General features: G+C 37.9%; 1 protein-coding gene across 1 annotated transcript; it reads left to right on the plus strand.

Annotated features, from left to right (window-relative positions):
- The first annotated feature begins 1,025 nt into the window (after positions 1 to 1,025).
- Positions 1,026 to 14,943, plus strand: LOC134741722 (leucine-rich PPR motif-containing protein, mitochondrial). Its single transcript, XM_063674617.1, has 9 exons — positions 1,026 to 1,292; positions 4,322 to 4,509; positions 5,071 to 5,269; positions 5,519 to 5,837; positions 6,025 to 7,566; positions 8,035 to 8,271; positions 11,933 to 12,079; positions 12,236 to 12,956; positions 14,366 to 14,943. Exons 1-9 carry the CDS (start codon positions 1,159 to 1,161, stop codon positions 14,794 to 14,796), a joined length of 3,918 nt encoding a protein of 1,305 aa, XP_063530687.1. The 5' UTR covers positions 1,026 to 1,158; the 3' UTR covers positions 14,797 to 14,943.
- The last annotated feature ends 5,141 nt before the right edge of the window (positions 14,944 to 20,084 follow it).

The raw sequence follows: 20,084 nt of genomic DNA on the forward strand, positions 1-20,084 counted from the left end.
GTTATGCAATCCTTGTATTCCACGCATTTCATTTCATTTCAACGAGTCGCCTGCTACAGATTTCTTGAAATTGCCGCGTTTTTTTCAGGTTCAACTTTCATTAGCCAGACTATTATCAATTTGCCAATTTCGTGATTATTCTTTTACACGGCACATAAACTTATGCATAATTTATCGATATAAAAAATCGACACAGTTACATCCCTAGCAAATAATCAAACTTATGACACCGTACGTAAATGAGAAATAACAAGCATATATGCATCTCTTTTCGGCCCATTATCTAATTCGTCAGGAAGTAAAGTACTGGTATACATATTTGCGAAGCATTTCGCCCGACTTCTATGCTTTAGTTATTATTCTGAGGATTAGCTGCATAACAATCATGTTAGGGATACCAGATGAAAATATCACAATTTTATGGGTAATTTTGACCTCGAAGTTTTTTCGTACTTCTAATTCAAATAAATAAATAAATAAATGTTGTGAAGTTGGTGTGAATAATGTGATTGCGATTTGTGATTTCTTAAAATTAAAACATAATACATTTTATTTTACGTTTTATTTACTAAACATGTTTAGTTTTGTACCACCTGCGCGAATTATAGGAGGTATTTTATTGTTTATACGCCTAATAAGAACGGCCTATTGACATTTTATTCAACAATTTTAATACCGTCAAACAAGCTATAGTTGGTCAAGCCAAATTGTCAGTAAATAAGAACAAAAAACACTATACTCATCCTTTTCTTTTGGGTGCTAGTACTAGTGTAAGACAGAGACAGTATAGTTTTCTCTGTCTATGTTTAAAATGAGACAGTCTTTCTTTGACAAACTATAACTTTGCCTCCAGGGTAATCGCCCCAACGTGATGTTAAATATTGGGGTAATTTTTACCAATATGGTATCCCCACGTTTATGACGTCATCTATGTCTATCCCTTACGGGCGCACGCGGGCCGCATCTATAGAAAATATACTAGATCTATGAAAAAAAAAAGTGACAGATTGAGATGACATAACAAAATAACCTCAAATTCTTTTAATGTGGAGGATTTTCTTATAGCCGACATCAACGCATAAAAAATCTAATAAAACGCTTCCTTTTAGGTATTCTTTACTAAAATATTGATTTTCAAGTGAAAAGCACGACATCAACATGTCGTCGCTTTTACGTTCCACTAAATTCGTTCGATACTTCACGGGTGCGGCAAGAACGTTGATATTGAACTCCGCTAAGACTGCAGAATCTAATTTATTGGTCAATCCTATTGCACTGTGTTCCACTAACAAGTAAGTATGATTTACTTATATTTCGAAATACTTTATGAAAAAATGCTTCATAATATGCTTACTGTGGGACTTGGTCAATTTGTGTAACTAATAATGTCCTCTAATTTATCATCTATGAATTACTTAGTTTAACCGTATTGGGCTACATAGGTTTATTGTGTGCCAATACAGTTGCAAACAATTTAAGTATGCGCTACTTTTTAGAAGTGTCACATGCATGTTGCCGGCCCTATTAATGTAAAAGAGGAAACACTGTGTTGAATGTTTAGTTTTGTGTTTAATTAATAATTGAATTTGAAAAAGTAGTCGTAGGTCTATCTATGTCTTTTTATTTAAAATTTCTATAAAAGTTTGGCATGAAAAGTCAGTGTTGCTAGTTTTACAGTTTTAAAATTTAAAAACAATCTTGTAACCACCACAAGGATGGTTTAAATTTATGAAGGAAATATTTCAAAACCTATACTTGTGATGACAAAGTTACATTTGCACTTACCCAGTATCCATGTAACCCATGTTGGTGTATGAGGATAACCGCAAGGTTAAGTTTGTACCTCAGTTGTATTTGTATTCCTATTCTTAAAATTCTAAAGTGCTTTTCATATTCTTAAAAGTACTATTTGTCGCATTTTTAGTTAATGTACTACCCGCTATGTAAAAACATCCAAAATAAATATTTATTGTTATATTTAGAATACTAATACTCTTTATTTAACACTTTAAAACTAGAAAATAATACAGAGTATTCAGCAACTCAAGTAGAGGTAAACAACAAGCAGTCTTATTGCTAAAACATGATCTCTTCCAGGTATACTTTAGGTAGCGGTAAGCGGTTTAGGTGTAGGTAGCGGTTTAAGTTGGTTATTAATTATTATTATTATTATTTAGCTTTATCCCACATTAGTGGTCCCCAAGGGTATAAGCCTCCTCCATCTGTCTCCACCTCTCTTTGTCGGTGGCAACATCCATCCATTTTTTTCCCGCAGCCTGTACAATGTCATCTGCCCATCTTTTTCTTTGCCTTCCCGCTCTTCTCTTTCCAGCTGGGCCTGGCCATTTTGTTACAAGATTTGTCCACCTTTGATCTTGATATCTTGCTACATGACCTGCCCACCTCCACTTTTGTTTCAGACTAAACTGCAGGGCATCTGTTATCTTTGTTCTCTTGCGGATGTCTATATTTCTTGTTTTTTGTATTCTTCTTAAATTTAAAATACTTCTTTCCATTGCATGCTGGCAAGATAGAATTTTGTTCTTCGCTCTTTCCGTGTAAACCCATGTTTGGCATGCATATGTCAAGCTAGGAAGAATGCAGGAGTCCATTATGATCTTTTTCATGTTAAGATTGTAATTGCCTTTGAGAATTTCTTTTTGTGCCCAGTATTTCTTCCAGGTTGTGTTTATTCTTCTATCAATTTCATTTTCATTACTGGTTGTTGCGAAAGATACTAATTTTCCCAGATATACATAGTCTTCCACATAATCTATGGGTTTTTCCTCTATTTTGATAGTCTTCTTGTTGTAGTTTGACATGATTTTAGTTTTAGATGCATTCATGTGCAGGCCGATTTTTTTGCTTTCAAAGTCCAGTTCTTGTAGCATTTTTTCCATGTCTTTTGCTGATTCACTAAAGATGGCTATGTCATCAGCAAATCTTAAATGCGTTAGTTTTTTGTTTGATATCCATATTCCTTTTCGATTCCAGTCCATTTTCTTGAAAATATCCTCCAGAACCGCTATAAATAGTTTTGGAGAGAGTGGGTCGCCTTGTCTCACTCCTCTCCCAATTGTGAATGGTTCGCCTTGCCTTTCTAGTTTAACTCTGCTTGTGCTTTTTGAATAAATATTCTTTATTATGTCTATATATGTGTTGTTGATATTATTGTTTTTTAGGGCAAGCAATATAGATGACTGTGTTATACTATCGAAAGCTTTCGAGTAGTCCACAAAAGCTATATATAGTGGCCTATTAAATTCTTTATATTTTTCAATAACCTGTTCCATGGTGTGGATGTGGTCGGTTGTAGAATAGTGTGATCTGAATCCTGCCTGTTCAACCGGTTGATTTCTGTCGATGTTTGGAGCTATTCTACTCAGAATTATTGATGAGAAGAGTTTATATATTGTTGATAGTAGGCTTATAGGTCTGTAGTTGCTGATGTCAAGCGGGTTCCCTTTCTTGTAGAGTAGTGTTATGTTGGATTCACACCACTGGTTTGGTACTTCCTTGTTTTTCAAAACTAGGTTGAACAGTTTTACTAGATATGTTATTAAAATTGGAGCACCTATTTTTAGGGCTTCATTCGAGATGCTGTCTGCTCCTGGGCTTTTCTCAGGTTTTAATTTTGTTATATGTTTTAGGATCTCATTTATAGTTATTTGCTCTGGGATTGTTTCTGAAGTATTTTCTTTATTACAGTTATAGTTAATTTCTTCCTCCTGTAATGGTTTTTTGTAAAGTCCAGCATAGAAAGTTGTGGCATGTTTCACTATATCATCTCTATCCCTAGTTTCTCCCTTTTCATCATTCAAAGATTGTATCCAATTTTTGCAAGTAGCAAGTTCTTTAAAAGCTCTCTTTGAGCTTCTGAACTTTGACATGTTCCTTTCTATTACTGATTGTCTATGGCTATCATAGTCTTTTCGGATTGCCTTATTTGTTATTAATAAAAATAATAAATATTTGTTAAAGAGTTTTGGAAGATTCACGGTTAGTTTCACTAGACTTATATTGACCGGGATATAGACTGTGATTACCTTTTGTATCGGGGATGAGGGTGTAATATCGGGAGCTCGAAAACAATACAAAAGGTAATCACGGTCCATATCCCGGTCAATATAAGTCTAATATTTGTTTAAGCTTCAATTTCCAGTATTGCTAGGTTTGCAAATATTTTTTGTTTGTACATTTTTAAATTGAAGGAGCCTTTTACCCCATTAAAAGCCACCTCCAATTTGTGCCAATTGTCATGTTATTGCCTGCGAGTTGATATAGAGAAAACAAATGACAAATACATTTTTAATATTTTCAGTGTACTTTTGCGCGATTATGCCACTTCCAAAAAAGCAGAAAGTCTCGAACCTTTGTTACAAAAATTGGATTCAGAAGCAAGAAGATTTGGCCGCATTACCAAGAAAGACATTGATGAGGTTTTTGATGAGATAAGATCAAAGAATGACATCACTAGTTCCCAGTCGTTGCTTGTAATACGGTGTTGTGGTAAGAAAGTCAATCACTCTTGAATTTTTTTGAAGTATTAGTAAGTGAGCCCGTGCCCACTTACATACCTATTTTAAATGTACTTATCACAAAATAAATAATGTAACAAATAAAATAAAAGTCTCATCACAGCCTTATACAGCCTATCAATTAATGCTGTGCATTAAAATATAATAGATAGTCACGAATGGACTGGACGATGGATAACTGTGTAATTGTTTTACATGAATAAATGAATTAATAATAAAAAAAGTAAACTTGTATATCCGAATGATATCTCAATGATGTCATGTAGTTATCGTGCATTTCGCTCGTACTTTTCCGTACATGTATTGTTGTTAGTGTATATTCGAATTGGCCTGATAATGTTTCAAAAAAATGACGAAGCTCTTTGAGAAAAGTAGGTAGTGCCCTTGCGCTTCGCTTTGATCGTCTTGGCGGGCGCACTACCGTGCCCCGATATGGCCAGACATAACAAACCACTTGGTCCGACTAGGCTACATGAAATCTAATCATTGTAACAACATTCATTCACATTTATTTTACATTATCTTGCACCAGGTGAACTTGTACCAGAAGAATTACCAGAACAAAGGACACTCTTAGTCCAAAAGATATGGAGTGTACTTACAGAACGGGGTATCCCTATGGACATTTCTCACTACAATGCTCTACTGAGGGTCTACATAGAAAATGAGCACCCGTTTTCACCAGCCCAGTTCCTCGAAGAACTGGAGAAGAAAGGACTGCAGCCTAACAGGTTTGGCAACAACGTTTTATAAACTGCTAGCCTGTGCATTCCATAGAAGTTATTAATTAAATATTAGTTAAGTTAGTAGGGTTAGTTGATAGTTTTAAATTTGGGTTTATAATAATTATTTATTTAACTTATATGACGAATATTAAATGTATTAAATTTAATTAATCTTCATAAACACGTTTGTATTTTTTGGATATTTTTCAATGAAATAAATTTTGTCTTATCAATTAAATATTATCAATATTGCAGGGTGACCTACCAAAGGCTTATGTGGCGATATTGTCAAGAAGGAGATGTTGAAGGTGCAACAAAAGTTTTAGAAAAAATGAGAGTGCTTAGCATGCCAGTGTCAGAACCGGTTCTAAATGCCCTGGTCATGGGCCATGCATTCCACGGCGACACGGATGGTGCCAAGGCTGTGCTTGAGACAATGGCTGGTGCAGGCCTGCAGCCGACTAACCTTACCTATACTCTTCTTGCCTGTGGGTATGCTAAGCAAGGAGATATTGCGGGTGTTGAAAACGTTATCAAATCTGCGACTGACAAGGATGCTTACTTGACTGACAAGGTATGTTCTAATCAGGTTTTTATATTTATTTATGTTTGTCGTTGGTCTCACAACTCTCACAAGACACTTGTTTTTACATGCGAACTAGCAAGAACAAGAACAAATCTCTAAGCGCCACTTGCACCATCCCACTTGACTTAAAAACTTACATAGTTATACATATATTTGATTGATACATTTTTTCCAGGATATTTTGGATATCATTGAACATCTAGCAACTGGAGGTCACAGTGACAAAATGGAAAGTCTTTTCCAACATCTTCAAAAGGGCATGGGCTACAATCAAGACGTATGCAATGTTATCCTAAGGTTGCTCAACAAAGGGCAACTGGATGCGGCCAAAAAGATCATGAAAACCATGCCAAAGACTACCAACAATGATGACACGCCGTTCAAAGGAGCATTCTTTATTAAACAGCTTTTAAGAGTTAAAAAGTCGCCTGAGGACATAATCAAGGCTTGCCGAGAACTTAAGGAAGAAGGACTAGTTCCTAATTCCATCTACATAGCTACTGAGTCAGCATTACAGCAAGGACACGTTGAACTGTCCCAAAGTTTGTTCAAAGAGCTCCAAAAGGAAGGACACGAAATACGCCAGCACTATTACTGGCCATTGCTCGCACAGAAAGGTCGGGAGGGTGATGAAGAAGGCCTTTTACAACTCATCCGTGACATGGTGAATGGAGGTAACATTCCCAGCGGAGAGGCGTTGAGGGACTATGTCATACCACACCTTATGAAAAAAGACACCCCTCTGAACATAATATTAAAACTTCAAATCGCAAATGTGCCGGTTGCACATGCGGCAAGAAACCTCATGATCGAGCTCTTACAAGCCGGCAAACTTAAGCAAGCGGCCGAGGTTGCATTAAAATATAGACCTAGAGGCCAATACTCTTTGATCACGAGACCGCTTACTATTGCACTGAGCAAAACTAAAGATATTAATGCATTTTCCACTATTTTGCACGTCGTTTGCAGCTCACAAAGTCAAGTAATACAAACTGATGATGATACTCATGATGACGGTCAACATGAGATTGAGGTTGGTCGAATTGTTCTATCAGCTTTGAAAAACCTAGGCAATGTTGATGCAGCTGAACAGCTACTGCAAGCTATTCATGGCAAGGGTTTAAGAATTAGCTCTGAATCTGCAGATGCCATTCAACAGTATCTAGGAAAGAACTTGACAACTGAACTTTCCGAATTACTCTCTCAACTTACGTCACCTGATCTTGAAATTGCGCCATTAGAAGTGCAGAGAGGTTACAAAAACGAACCGCGAAGCTCAGCACACTTAGAGAAACTGCTGGCTCAAGGCAAGCCTGACAGTGAAAAGCGCCTACAGAGACAACTCATTTCAGCTTACATTAAAGAGAACAATGTTGAAAAGCTTAATAAACTTTTGGCCGACTTGAAAGCTTCCAATTTTGAAGTATCCAACTTGGTTCTTTCTCAGTTGTTTGAATTTTATTGTGTCAATGATGATTTAGAGAAGGCTAAGCAAATCCATTCCGAAATACTAGAAAAGGATCCTGAATTTGTGTTGAATAAGTTTAAGCTTGTTCAGATGTCATATGCTTTAGTGAGAGCAGGTAAAGTGGAAGAAGCGATCCAGTTTTTGAAGGACAATAGACACGAGCCAGAGTCGGATAAAGGAAGTTTCATGCTCAACTCCAAATGCTGGCAAATGCTGAATAGCTTAGCTGAAAAGAAAGAAGATGCTATCGTAAGTATCTAAAATTATGTGTGTTGTTCTCAGACAAAGGTCTGTCGGAACATTTGTTTATGCTTTCCCGAAACAGACGCTATTAGAAATTGTCTCTTTTAACAGTTGATAAATTTGAAGTAATTATGGACGTCATAAAAATGGTTTCCGCGCTTCGTTGCGAAAAGTGCGAATTATGTAGGGTATTAATGAAAAAAAAAAAGAATGCTAATACCAATGTAAATTGTTATTATAATCGTAAAATAATGCACTATTTCATTCTTTGCTGTTTACAATTTAGGAATTCTAATGGTACCCTTGATTTTTATCATGACAGTTGTTTTTGCAGTTTATTATGGTTTCTTGCTCATTTCTATCCCTTTACCTAGAACGACAAAATCATATAAAATTCAACATGTATCAACAACCCAACCCAACATTTATCCGAGTGTAACTAAAACGTTATCCTAATATTTATACCTTCAACAGGTAATAGAAATGACAAAGGTACTCCTAGACAACAACTACATTGAACCATCCAACGTGATATTCGGGCCCAGCATCAAAGTGTTCTTACTGAAAGGCGACGTGGAAGCCGCGCTGAAGCAGTTCGAGGGCTGCTGCAAGCAGTACAGGTGCACGCCGTGGAAGGGAGAGCTGATGAAGGTGCTCATCACCAAGGAAGACGCCAGTAGGCTGCAGTGGTTGGCGGATCTCAGCACCCAGGTTTGCTTTGAAATTAATAATACCTATATGTATTTAGGTTAATTGGGGCGATTACACGTGGTCAGAAGTTGACTTGCCGCAACTCGTCTTAATTACTAGATTAGTTGCGATCAAGGTAGAAAATGCTGCTGCATAGGGTAAAACACTAATATGTGAGTGTATCTTGGCTTCGATTTTGGTTCTAAGTAATTATTCGCGGTCACTTTTGAATGAAAGAAATAAGTTGTGGGGTATCTTGCAAAGAGACAGAAAAGTATGTATGTTTAGTCCTGTATCTTTCTCGGCAGGAGTGAAACGTATTGACAATATGAATTATGCCTTTGGGTCACAATAATTAGTTATTTAGACAACAATTGACTTGATGTCAAATCATGTTCTGGAAATCCAAAATCCAAAATTCAAAATTATAATAATCATCCGAATGGCGGCGACGTGGTACGCCACCCGTCACGTCTCGTTTCTCGCGGGGGCGACAAGCGGCTCACGGAGAGCCGCTTTGCTACGCTGAATGTTGGAGGAGGAATGGAAGAGAAATTAAATGAGGTTTTGCAGATGATGGATGAGAGAAAAATTGATATTTTGTGTGTTAATGAGACGAAACGGAAAGGATGCGATACCACCTTGCATGGAACCTACACGGCGTATTGGTCTGGGGTACCTAGTTCGGATCGCGCCTGTCAGGGAGTTGGTGTTGTACTTTCCGCAAGAATGGCTGAGTGTGTGAGAGAATTTGAATGTGTGAATTCCAGACTGATGTGGATTAGACTGAAAGTGGGAATGATGCGTATATTTTTGGTAGGAGTTTACGCTCCAGTAGACCGGGGTGCGAGTATCTCACAGCGCGTTCGGGATGAAAGGCAGATATTTTGGGATGAACTAAGAGAGGTTTTGAAAGTATGTAAGAGTAATGAAAGATTAGTTTTGTTAGGTGACTTCAATGGCTGGGTAGGAATAAAAAGGGACGGATTTGAAAAGGTTCTTGGAATGTACGGTGACGAGAGAGTGAATGATAATGGGAGAAGCGTGTTAGAAATTTGCCAAGAGTGGAACCTTTGTGTAACAAACACGATGTTTGACCACAAAAGGATACACTTATACACTCGAGAGGCGGAGAATGTTAGGAAAAGTATGATTGACTTTGTGATAGTGGATGAAAGAATTAGGAAGAATGTTATCGACTCCAGGGTGTATCGAGGGTCGGGTATCCATTCTGACCACTTCCTGGTAATGTGCCGATTAAGTGGCTTGTGTAAAGGATGGAGACAACGACCCCGTACAGTTACTGTCGAGTTAAAAAGAATAAAAGTGGAAAATTTGCAAGAAGAAGGAGTAAATGATGAGTATAGGAGTAGATTAAAAACCGAATTCAATGGTATGGATGAGATTAGTGAGACTGAACAATTGTGGAATAGTTTTAAAAATAAAGTAGTAAGTGTGGCAAGTGAAGTATGTGGAGTAAGGAAGAGGCACAAAGGAAAAAAGGAGAAGAATGTTTGGTGGGATAAAGAAGTGCAAGAAGCAGTGTGTAAGAAGAAAAAGTTGTGGTTGGATTGGTTAGCCACAAGAGCTAACCAAAGAAATCACACGGCTTCATTTGACGAAGTCAGTGAAGCGAAAAAGGATTATAGAAGAATGAAAGTGTTAGTAAAGGAGTTAGTAGACAGAAAGAAAGACGAACAGAAAGATAAAATGGAAGAAAGGCTCTCTCAAGATTTCCAAACAAATATAAAGTTTTTCTGGAAGTCCGTTCGTTTAGCCAGGGGTAACACCCAGAATTCTGAGCTAAAGTCAATAAAAGACAAGAATGGAAGATTAGTGAATGAGGAAGAATGCATCTTAGAAAGATGGAAAGAGTATTTTGAAAGTTTGTTTGATAAAGAGGAGGCAAGTACGTCAATTTCGGAGTTGAAAGAAAGCATTGAAAACGTGTCGGAGAACGAAGATAGTATTAGCATGGATGAAATTGTGAAAGCGTTGAAAGGAATGAAATCAGGGAAGGCTGCAGGGTATGATAGAGTTTCTGTCGAGATGCTGAAAGCTGGACAAGGCATTGTAGCAAGTCAGTTGTACCGCCTTTTCAATATGTGCTTCAGAACCGGTCAAGTGCCCAGGGACTGGTGCAAGGCCATCATTGTACCTCTTTACAAAGGAAAGGGATCACAACTGGATTGCAAAAACTACAGAGGCATTAGCTTACTCAGCGTCGTCGGCAAATTGTATGCAAAGATATTGATTGAAAGAGTAGTGAAAGAAACCGATGAGAAAGTATGGGATGCACAAGCGGGATTCCGAAAGGGTATGGGATGTACGGATCAAGTCTTTTCCTTGCGATGCATAGCCGAAAAGTATTTGGCCAAAGGTCAGAAGGTCTATTGCGCTTTCGTGGATTTGGAAAAGGCTTATGACAGAGTGGTAAGGAATGAACTTTGGTCGGTACTGTCGGTGTATGGATTGAGCGGCCGTCTCATTCAGGCACTGAAATCGCTCTATGAGGATTCCAGTGCTTGTGTGAGGGTAAACGGGTCGTACACTGAGTGGTTTAGCATCGAAAAGGGTGTTAGGCAGGGGTGTGTAGCGTCACCGTGGCTGTTTAATCTGTTCATGGACAGTAGTTTGCATGATTTGAGAAATGATGAATGTGGGCTGAGAATGAGTGGGTTACCCGTCAAATGTCTTCTTTACGCTGATGACCTGGTATTGCTAGCGTCATCGGGTGAAGAGTTGCAGGAGATGGTAACTAGAATGCATGGATCTTTTGAAAGGAAAGGAATGAAAATAAATGTAAGTAAGACGAAAGTTATGGTATTTGAAAAGGAGGAATATATGACAAACTGTGAAATTTTGATTGGTCAAGAAAGAGTAGAACAAGTGAAAGAGTTTGTGTATCTGGGAACATTATTCACTAGGAACGGTAAGCATGATAAAGATATTGAAAGGAGAGTGAGTGCTGGAAATCGCGTGAATGGGGCACTTAACGCTTTTATGAGCAGCCAGAAGGTGTCGCAAAAGGCACGGTTGGCTGTGCATAGAGGGGTGCTGGTGCCTACACTTATGTATGGTAGCGAAAGTTGGGTATGGCAGAAGAGGCATCAGAGCCAAGTGAATGCAGTAGAAATGAGAGCGTTGAGAAGTGTGTGTGGTGTGAGATTACAAGATAGAATTAGGAACAGTGTGATAAGGGAAAAGTGTGGACTGAGCGAAGATGTAGTGACAAAAATTGAGAAAGGTATGTTGAGATGGTTTGGACACGTGGAAAGAATGAGTGAAAGAAGGCTAACAAAGAGAGTGTATAAGGGAGAGGTAGAAACGGGAGTTGGAAGGGGCAGACCTCGGCGGACTTTCTCTGATCAGATCGGGGAAATCCTGAAGAAAGGCCAGGTCAAGAGCACCCTAAACCGGCGAGCGTGTATGAGGAATGTTATGAAAGTGAAGGAAGCGAAAGAGGTATGTCAGGATCGTAGCAAGTGGAAATCCGTGGTCTCTGCCTACCCCTCCGGGAAATAGGCGTGATTATATGTATGTATGTATGTATGTAAATTTCAACATTCGTGCATTGGTTATAATAGGTTTAATCATTTTGTATTTTTCGGCACCCGCTCGGCTAGTCCCTTCTATAATATAGCAGGAGAGACTGGTCAAATGTCCTATTACACGTTTCCAGATCCACGGCGAAGTGAACGTGCTCCACGACCTGGTGCTCGCGTTCGTGGAGTGCGGCCGCCTGCGCCAGGCGCGCCGCATCCTCGAGACGCCGGGGCTGCAGGCGCGCCACCAGCGGCTCAACGACGCCTGCGAGAGATACGTCGAGGTAATACATACAGTACACACTACACTACACTACACTACACACACACACCTACATGACGTCGCAGATATCCGGTAATCTAATCTACGGCACATACTCTTGTTTACACAAGAGAGAGCTTGCAGATTTTTAAACATTGGTTTTATTTTGTGATTACAGGAAGGCAAATCCGAATATCTCGAGGGGCTGCTCGAGGCTACCAAACAACTGTCGCACATCGACCGCTCCAATATTTTCTACCACCTCCTCGTCACCTACTGCAAAGCCGACGAGACTGACAAAGCTCTCGGCCTCTGGACTATCCTGCAGGAAGAAGGCGAAATCCCGAGCGATCAGTTCCTCGCTTACCTTGGCAAACACCTGAAAGCAAAAAACAAGCCAGTACCATTCATCATTCCTGAAGAACAGGGCACAAACAAACAAGTTAAAAGAGAACAGCAGAAACCTAAAAAAGTACAGACGAAACCAGATCAATCAAAACTTTCAAAGCAAGATGCAACAGCTAAGATTGAGAATTTGATTCACGACGGAAAAATTACCGAAGCACTGGACTACGCCGTTAAGGCATTAGACGAAGGGACGATAGCGAAGCCTAACATACTGAAGTATCTGCTGAAGAAACTCGCTGAGCAAGGAGAGGTCGAAAAGATACAAGAGCTAGGCAAGCGTCTGACAGAGCCCATGAAACGTAATGTCACTTACGACGATAAACTAACCTTGGCCATCTTCACGAAGGGCGCGGGCCCGCAGCACATCGACAGTCTTTACGACGCCGTCAGCAATGCCAAGTCCGACGAGGAGTTAGCAAAAGCCCTGGTGAAGTTCCCGCGAAGCAATGCTCTTGCTTCGGTCATACAGGATGATGTTTTCGTTGAAAAGTGTAAGTTGTTATAATTCTAGATAAGGAAATATACCTAGTCGGCTCATAAGTTCTGTCATATACATAGTATCAAATAAAATCAAAAGTTTAAGTTTATTCCGTATAATTTGTACAGCGTTTGAAAGCTTATAAACTAGAGAATCTAAATGTATAACATTTATTCAAAATGACCGCCATAATTATCTACACAGGCTTGAAGTCTTCGTGGCCAGTCGTCAATGGATTCACGCACCACTTTCATGTCGATATTGGCCACTGCCGTAGCAAGAGATTTTTTCAGCGAGTCTAGATTTGCATGAGGTTTTGAGCACACCTTTTCCTCTAAATACTGCCATATTTTATAGTCTAAAGGATCAAGATCTGGGCTAGAGGAGGGCCAATCTTCATGCCGTATAAAGTCGATTTTATTGGAGGCGAGCCAGGCTTGTGTAGACTTTGCCTTATGGGCTGGAGCAGAGTCCTGCTGGAAAACCCAATGCTGGTTTAGAAACATCGTATGGGATAGTGGTTTCACAATATTAGTCAACACCGTGTCTTGGTACACTTTGGCACTAGTTTTTACTCCTTTCTCACAAAAATGCATACTAGTGACGCCCGCATAAGAAACTCCCAGCCAAACCATCACAGATGAAGGGTGATGACCTCTTTGAATACGGGGAATGCTATTAGACGCTTCTTTACTATTGCGAGCGTACACTCTATCATTTTGTTTATTACAGTTTTCTTCTATGTCAAAAATTTTCTCGTCCGAAAACAGTATACAACGGTGCTTATTTTTAGCGTACTTCTTCAATAAAGCTTTAGATCTTTTAAGCCTTAAAGCTTTAAGCCGACCATTGAGAAGATGGCCAGTTTTTCGTTTATAAGCACGAAGTCTCAGGTCTTGATTAAGCACTCTTTTCACCGTGTTTTTGCTCAAACCCATCTGGAGGGCCATAACTTTTTGTTTCCTAGCGGGATTTCTGGCAATGCGTGCCCTAATTGCTTGTACAACCGCTGGAGTCCTAGCTGTACGCGGACGACCGCTTCTTTTCTTGTCATTTAAACTAGAGACCTCACTGTATCTTTCTATGGTACGATACACAAATCTTAGAGAGAATTTTAAATTTTCAAGTAACTTAAAAAATTTAATGTTTGTTCTAATAATTTCTAGGGTCTATGCAAAATTCATAAACCCATAAGTACAGTTGTTTTTGTTTTACAAACGAACTATGCTTGTACTGCCAATGAAATTTCATATTATCAGATATAAAATGATTGAATTCAAGTGGCGTTTAAAAAGGTTAAAAATTGTTCTTAAGGTTTCACACGCACACGCACACGCATCTGGTGTGGCTCGGCCTTAAATTGTAAAGATAACAATGGTGAATGATGAATGGTGTGTGGTTAATGTATTTATTAAATTTCAGGTCGCAAAGTAGCCGAACTAGCAGCTTCCAGAGGACAACACATGCCGGCAAATCTCCTCTGGATGGAGTATGTACTAGCAGGAAATGACCAGCAGGCTGACTCTCTCTGGGACAAATGCTTGAACAGTGTCCAGAGCGTAGTCTTCAGACGACTACTGCAGGAGAGCCACGTCAGGAAACAACCAGAGTTAATAGAAAAACTTATAGCGGCAATGCAGAAAAACAAAAACATAACGCCAGGGTCGCATGCCAATGCATACTCTAGATTAATCAATTTGCATTTACTTGAAAATAAAGTCGACGAAGCGCAAGCTGTTTTAGAAAAAGCAGTGAAACTCGGCGTACCCATCGACCAATTTAACAAAAATTCTCTAAGTAAGCTGAAAGAAGCCGTAGAAGCTACAGGACAAAGTTTCAAATATGCTGTTTAGATTTACTTCATTGTGATTTGTTTTATTAAGTAGTGTGATCATGGGCCTTGTAAATAATATTGTGAAATTAATACAAGTACTGAGTATTCATTATTATAATGTACCTTATTAATATTATATTAGACGTCATTAAATTGTTAGTTAATATACTCTTTGGTTTAAAAAAAATACTTACACCTATGGTTCCCAGTTCTGCTCTACAGCAAGAAATAAACCGCCTACAATATTAATATTTTGTGAAATTAGAAATTCACTATAATCAAGCAATCTACTACGACGAGGCGAGTTGGCTATATGTTTAAAGTCCAGTGACACCTCTCTACCTCGCACTGGTGTTGCCCTTGAGCCATCCTATATGTCGCTTTTTGTGGGGCCCATGTAAACAGGCCCTAAAGCAAGTGTACACGCTCGTAGGGGCCTTATCATATAAAATAAAATAAAATATTTATTTTCTCCGAAATAGAGTTAATTAGAATACCGGTGTCTGAGAAAGTAACTTAATTTAAGTTCAGGAATGCACCCTTAAAATTAACGAAAAAAACGGTGTATACAGGGTGGAATTTCTTAATGGATCTGTGAGGGCAGCTACCAGATCCCGTGCTGCTACGCGAAAACAGTCTTAGAAGACCTTCCCTCAATTTCAAATTAATGAAGATTGGCGTTTACAGATTTTGGAAAAAGGTCATTTTTGGCAAACTTTTTTATGCCAATCGATCCCATTCCTATCCAGGATCAAAAGCTTGTATGGGACCAAAAAAATAAACGGCTAGAAAAGCCACATATCGAGAAAAGCACGGAGTAGGAGAAAAGCATTTCCCATACAATTGTATGAAAATGAAAACTATTTTTCAGATGTTATTTTTTATGCCAATCGATAAAATCGATTCCATTACTATCCAGTATCAATAGTTTCCTAGGGGTCAACTTAAGGTAATGTACTAAAAAGCCACAAATTAAATAAAACTTTTTCCATACATTTACTATGGAGAAAACGATTGGCGAGATAGAAAAATGTGAAGATGTCATTATTCTGAGTGTGAAGCGATATCTCTTTCTCGCTCTTACTTATGGGTGCGTCAAGCACGCAACGCTTTTTAAGCTCTCGTACAAATTTGGCCTTAGGCTATGCCATGAATCTAGTATAACTGGATCGGTCATGAGGGGTGGGGGAAAATGACCGATAGGGATAGTCTTATGTATCTTTCAGTAGGAGTAGCAGAGAAAGCGCTGTTATTGTTTGTCCTTGTCATAGTTTCACTTTTTCACCGCTGCCACAACCGAGGTTGTGGCAAACAAATAAGTACGTGACATGTCATGTTTGTTCGTTGCTTGTTTAATTATCGTTGTTTTGTATGAAATTGTGCTTTCTCTTATGAAATATAGTGATGGTTAGCGTTTTGAATGCTTGAACTTTGATAAAATACTGGTGAATTGTTCTGTAATCGGCTGTAATAGCCGCTCTGAGCAAAAATATGAGATCATAACCTTTCACAAGTAAGTACGGTATTTTACACCTTCCTCTTAACGCAATATGAGAGAATAACATCGTAAAATTACGTTACACTCAAAGCAATGTAGAATGAAACGATTTCAATAAAAATATCACAATTATTTACGCAAATTAACTAAACATTATTTGTAAAATTATCCGCCCAAATTACGTAGGTAGGTAGGAATCTGAGTTCAGCCATTTATAAACTTCTTCTTAAATTTAGCTGCATAACAATCATGTTAGGGATACCAGATGAAAATATCATAATTTTATGGGTAATTTTGACCTCGAAGTTTTTTCGTACTTCTAATTCCAAAAAATAAATAAACAAATGTTGTGAAGATTAAATGTGGTGTACATTAATTGGTGTGATTGCGATTTGTGATTTCTTTAAATTAAAACCCATAATACATTTTATTTTACGTTTTATTTACCAAACATGTTTAGTTTTCTACCACCTGCGCGAATTATAAGAGGTATTCCATTGTTCATACGCCCAAACAGAACGGCCCATTGACATTTTATTTAACAAATTTTTAATACCGTCAAACAAGCTAACTTTGCCTCCAGGGTAATCGCCCCAACGTGATATCAAATATTGGGGTAATTTCTACCAATATGGTATCCCCACGTTTATGACGTCATCTATGTCTATCCCTTACGGGCGCACGCGTATAGCTGGTCTATGTAATGCTAGGTCTATGGGCTATGCTCATGCAAAGTTATTATTCTGAGATGCAAATAGAAGCCGGGCTAATATGCTTTGCAAATATGTATACCCGTCCTTTACTTCCTTACTAATTAGATAATGTGCCGAAAAGAGATGCATATATGCTTGTCATTTCTCATTTACGTACGGTGTCATAAGTTTGATAATTTGCTAGGGATGTAACTGTGTCGACTTTTTATATCGATAAATTATGCATAAGTTTATGTGCCGTGTAAAAGAATAATCACGAAATTGGCAAATTGATAATAGTCTGGCTAATGAAAGTTGAACCTGAAAAAACGCGGCAATTTCAAAAAATCTGTAGTAGGCGGCTCGTTGAATACAAGGATTGCATAACTATTTATAATTTTCATATTCTAAAAATCATAAAAAGTGTAAAAATTATGCAATCCTTTGAATCAAAGAGCCGCCTGATATGAGGATTAATGCATGTACCTAATATAGCTTTTATCTCATTTGCAGTCTACCACTTAGAACCGTCTAACTATACCTCTCGTTTTTTTTATCATTAGAAAGAAGGCGAGCGATCTTAACGTGTCGTTTTATCGAAAAACACTTTGAAAATAAGTCACAACAAATATAATATACGATCATTTACATACTTTTGCTTTCATAAGTAAAATATTACATAAAAAAACTTGTCAATAAAAAGACACGTGGAAATGGTTTACCGTTTTTTCTAATGCTAAAAGACTAAGTATAGTTTCTAGTCATGTACCAAATAGGAAATGAAAAAAAAAAAAACGTTCGTGTAATATATTTTTTTTATTTAATAATAGGGAATATTACGCGAAACTCGGCGTAGGTGGCGCCACTACCACAATCTGAGGGTCTATCGCGAAACAAGAAAATCGAACTTTCGTTATCTAACATCTCTGTCACTCTTGTGTATTCGAGCGATAAAGAGGCAGCTAGATAACGAAATTTCGGATTCGAGTTTTCCGGTAGGTCCCTTGAAAACTTGTCAAAAACCTGTTAAAGGTACAGTATGAATAAGTTACTCTACGGTGCACTAAAAAAGCTAGTGCTGCACTCTGGTGGCAGAACATTGCAGTAATATCCCCTATTCCTCGTCCTTTGGAAATCTGAAATAAAAAGTTGAGTTTTGTGAGATAGGTAAACCAACAATATTAATAAAAGGAACATTCATCAATGATCATTAATGTCTTTTTTATTAGGGTTCTACGGAACCCTACATTTGGGTACGCCCAAAGGGTAAAAACAGGACCATATTACTAAGACTTCGCTGTCCGTCTGTCTGTCACCAGGCTGTATCTCATGAACCGTGACAGCTAGACAGTTGAAACTTTCACAGATGATGTATTTCTGTTGCCGCTATAACAACAAATACTAAAAAGTGCGGAACCCTTGGTGCGCGCGTCCGACCCGCACTTGACCTGTTTTTAGTATTATACTATAGTCTGGCAAACACAATCTGTCAGTAAGAAAGAACAAAGAAAACTATAGGTACAGTCGAAGGCAAAAATATCAATCCAGACAAATGGCTCACAAATATGAGAACACGGCTTTATTGTCTGAGCGTACACATATTTTTGAGACTGGGAATGTATATATATTTATGCTATTGACTGTACTCATCAATTAAAATGAGATAGTCCTGGGTCAAACTAAGAAAGCTTTAAATGTCGATAGGTTATTGATCTGAAGTCGTCTATGCCAAAAATATAATAGTCTAACCCGTTCGTATAAAAATACCGCAAATCGATGTACAGGTTAGCCGTTTGGCACACACATACTAGAGGCCAAAACAAATTTTTTGACCCGCAGTTCCTAAAAAAATTTCGCTGGAGGGGGAGTGGTAAAACCCAGGTAAAACATTTTTTTTTGTATGGAAAAAAAAAAAAAAAATCCAAAACCTATCGTATGTGGTATCATACGATAGGGCTTTTTGAGGCGATTCTAAAAATAAATCACATCATTACATTTCGGGCATTTTTTTTAAATTAAAACAAAAATAATTTTCGAAACATACCAAGTTTGGGCTCCTCCAGACAACGATATGGCAGATTTTTTTTTGTACAATATACCACAAATGATACGTGATATCCTCATGTCATGTCTAACTCCAAGAAAGCAATTTTGAAAATAATATCATTAACAATTTTTTTTTTAATTTTTCAATTTTACAAAGTGACACAGTTCTACTTCAATACCTATTTCACATAGACCTAGCATTACATAGACCAGCTATACGCGTGCGCCCGTAAGGGATAGACATAGATGACGTCATAAACGTGGGGATACCATATTGGTAGAAATTACCCCAATATTTGATATCACGTTGGGGCGATTACCCTGGAGGCAAAGTTAGCTTGTTTGACGGTATTAAAAAATTGTTAAATAAAATGTCAATGGGCCGTTCTGTTTGGGCGTATGAACAATGGAATACCTCTTATAATTCGCGCAGGTGGTAGAAAACTAAACATGTTTGGTAAATAAAACGTAAAATAAAATGTATTATGGGTTTTAATTTAAAGAAATCACAAATCGCAATCACACCAATTAATGTACACCACATTTAATCTTCACAACATTTGTTTATTTATTTTTTGGAATTAGAAGTACGAAAAAACTTCGAGGTCAAAATTACCCATAAAATTATGATATTTTCATCTGGTATCCCTAACATGATTGTTATGCAGCTAAATTTAAGAAGAAGTTTATAAATGGCTGAACTCAGATTCCTACCTACCTACGTAATTTGGGCGGATAATTTTACAAATAATGTTTTGTTAATTTGCGTAAATAATTGTGATATTTTTATTGAAATCGTTTCATTCTACATTGCTTTGAGTGTAACGTAATTTTACGATGTTATTCTCTCATATTGCGTTAAGAGGAAGGTGTAAAATACCGTACTTACTTGTGAAAGGTTATGATCTCATATTTTTGCTCAGAGCGGCTATTACAGCCGATTACAGAACAATTCACCAGTATTTTATCAAAGTTCAAGCATTCAAAACGCTAACCATCACTATATTTCATAAGAGAAAGCACAATTTCATACAAAACAACGATAATTAAACAAGCAACGAACAAACATGA

Source organism: Cydia strobilella, chromosome 1, assembly GCF_947568885.1.
Source record: "Cydia strobilella chromosome 1, ilCydStro3.1, whole genome shotgun sequence".
NCBI classification, from domain to species: domain Eukaryota; kingdom Metazoa; phylum Arthropoda; class Insecta; order Lepidoptera; family Tortricidae; genus Cydia; species Cydia strobilella.

Bases quoted from the DNA above. Each gene is read 5' to 3' on its own strand.
- LOC134741722 (XM_063674617.1), top strand. From the start codon at position 1,159: ATGTCGTCGCTTTTACGTTCCACTAAATTCGTTCGATACTTCACGGGT. The intron at 1,293-4,321 runs GTAAGTATGATT...TAATATTTTCAG, and splicing joins GCACTGTGTTCCACTAACAA to TGTACTTTTGCGCGATTATG. The intron at 4,510-5,070 runs GTAAGAAAGTCA...ATCTTGCACCAG, and splicing joins GCTTGTAATACGGTGTTGTG to GTGAACTTGTACCAGAAGAA.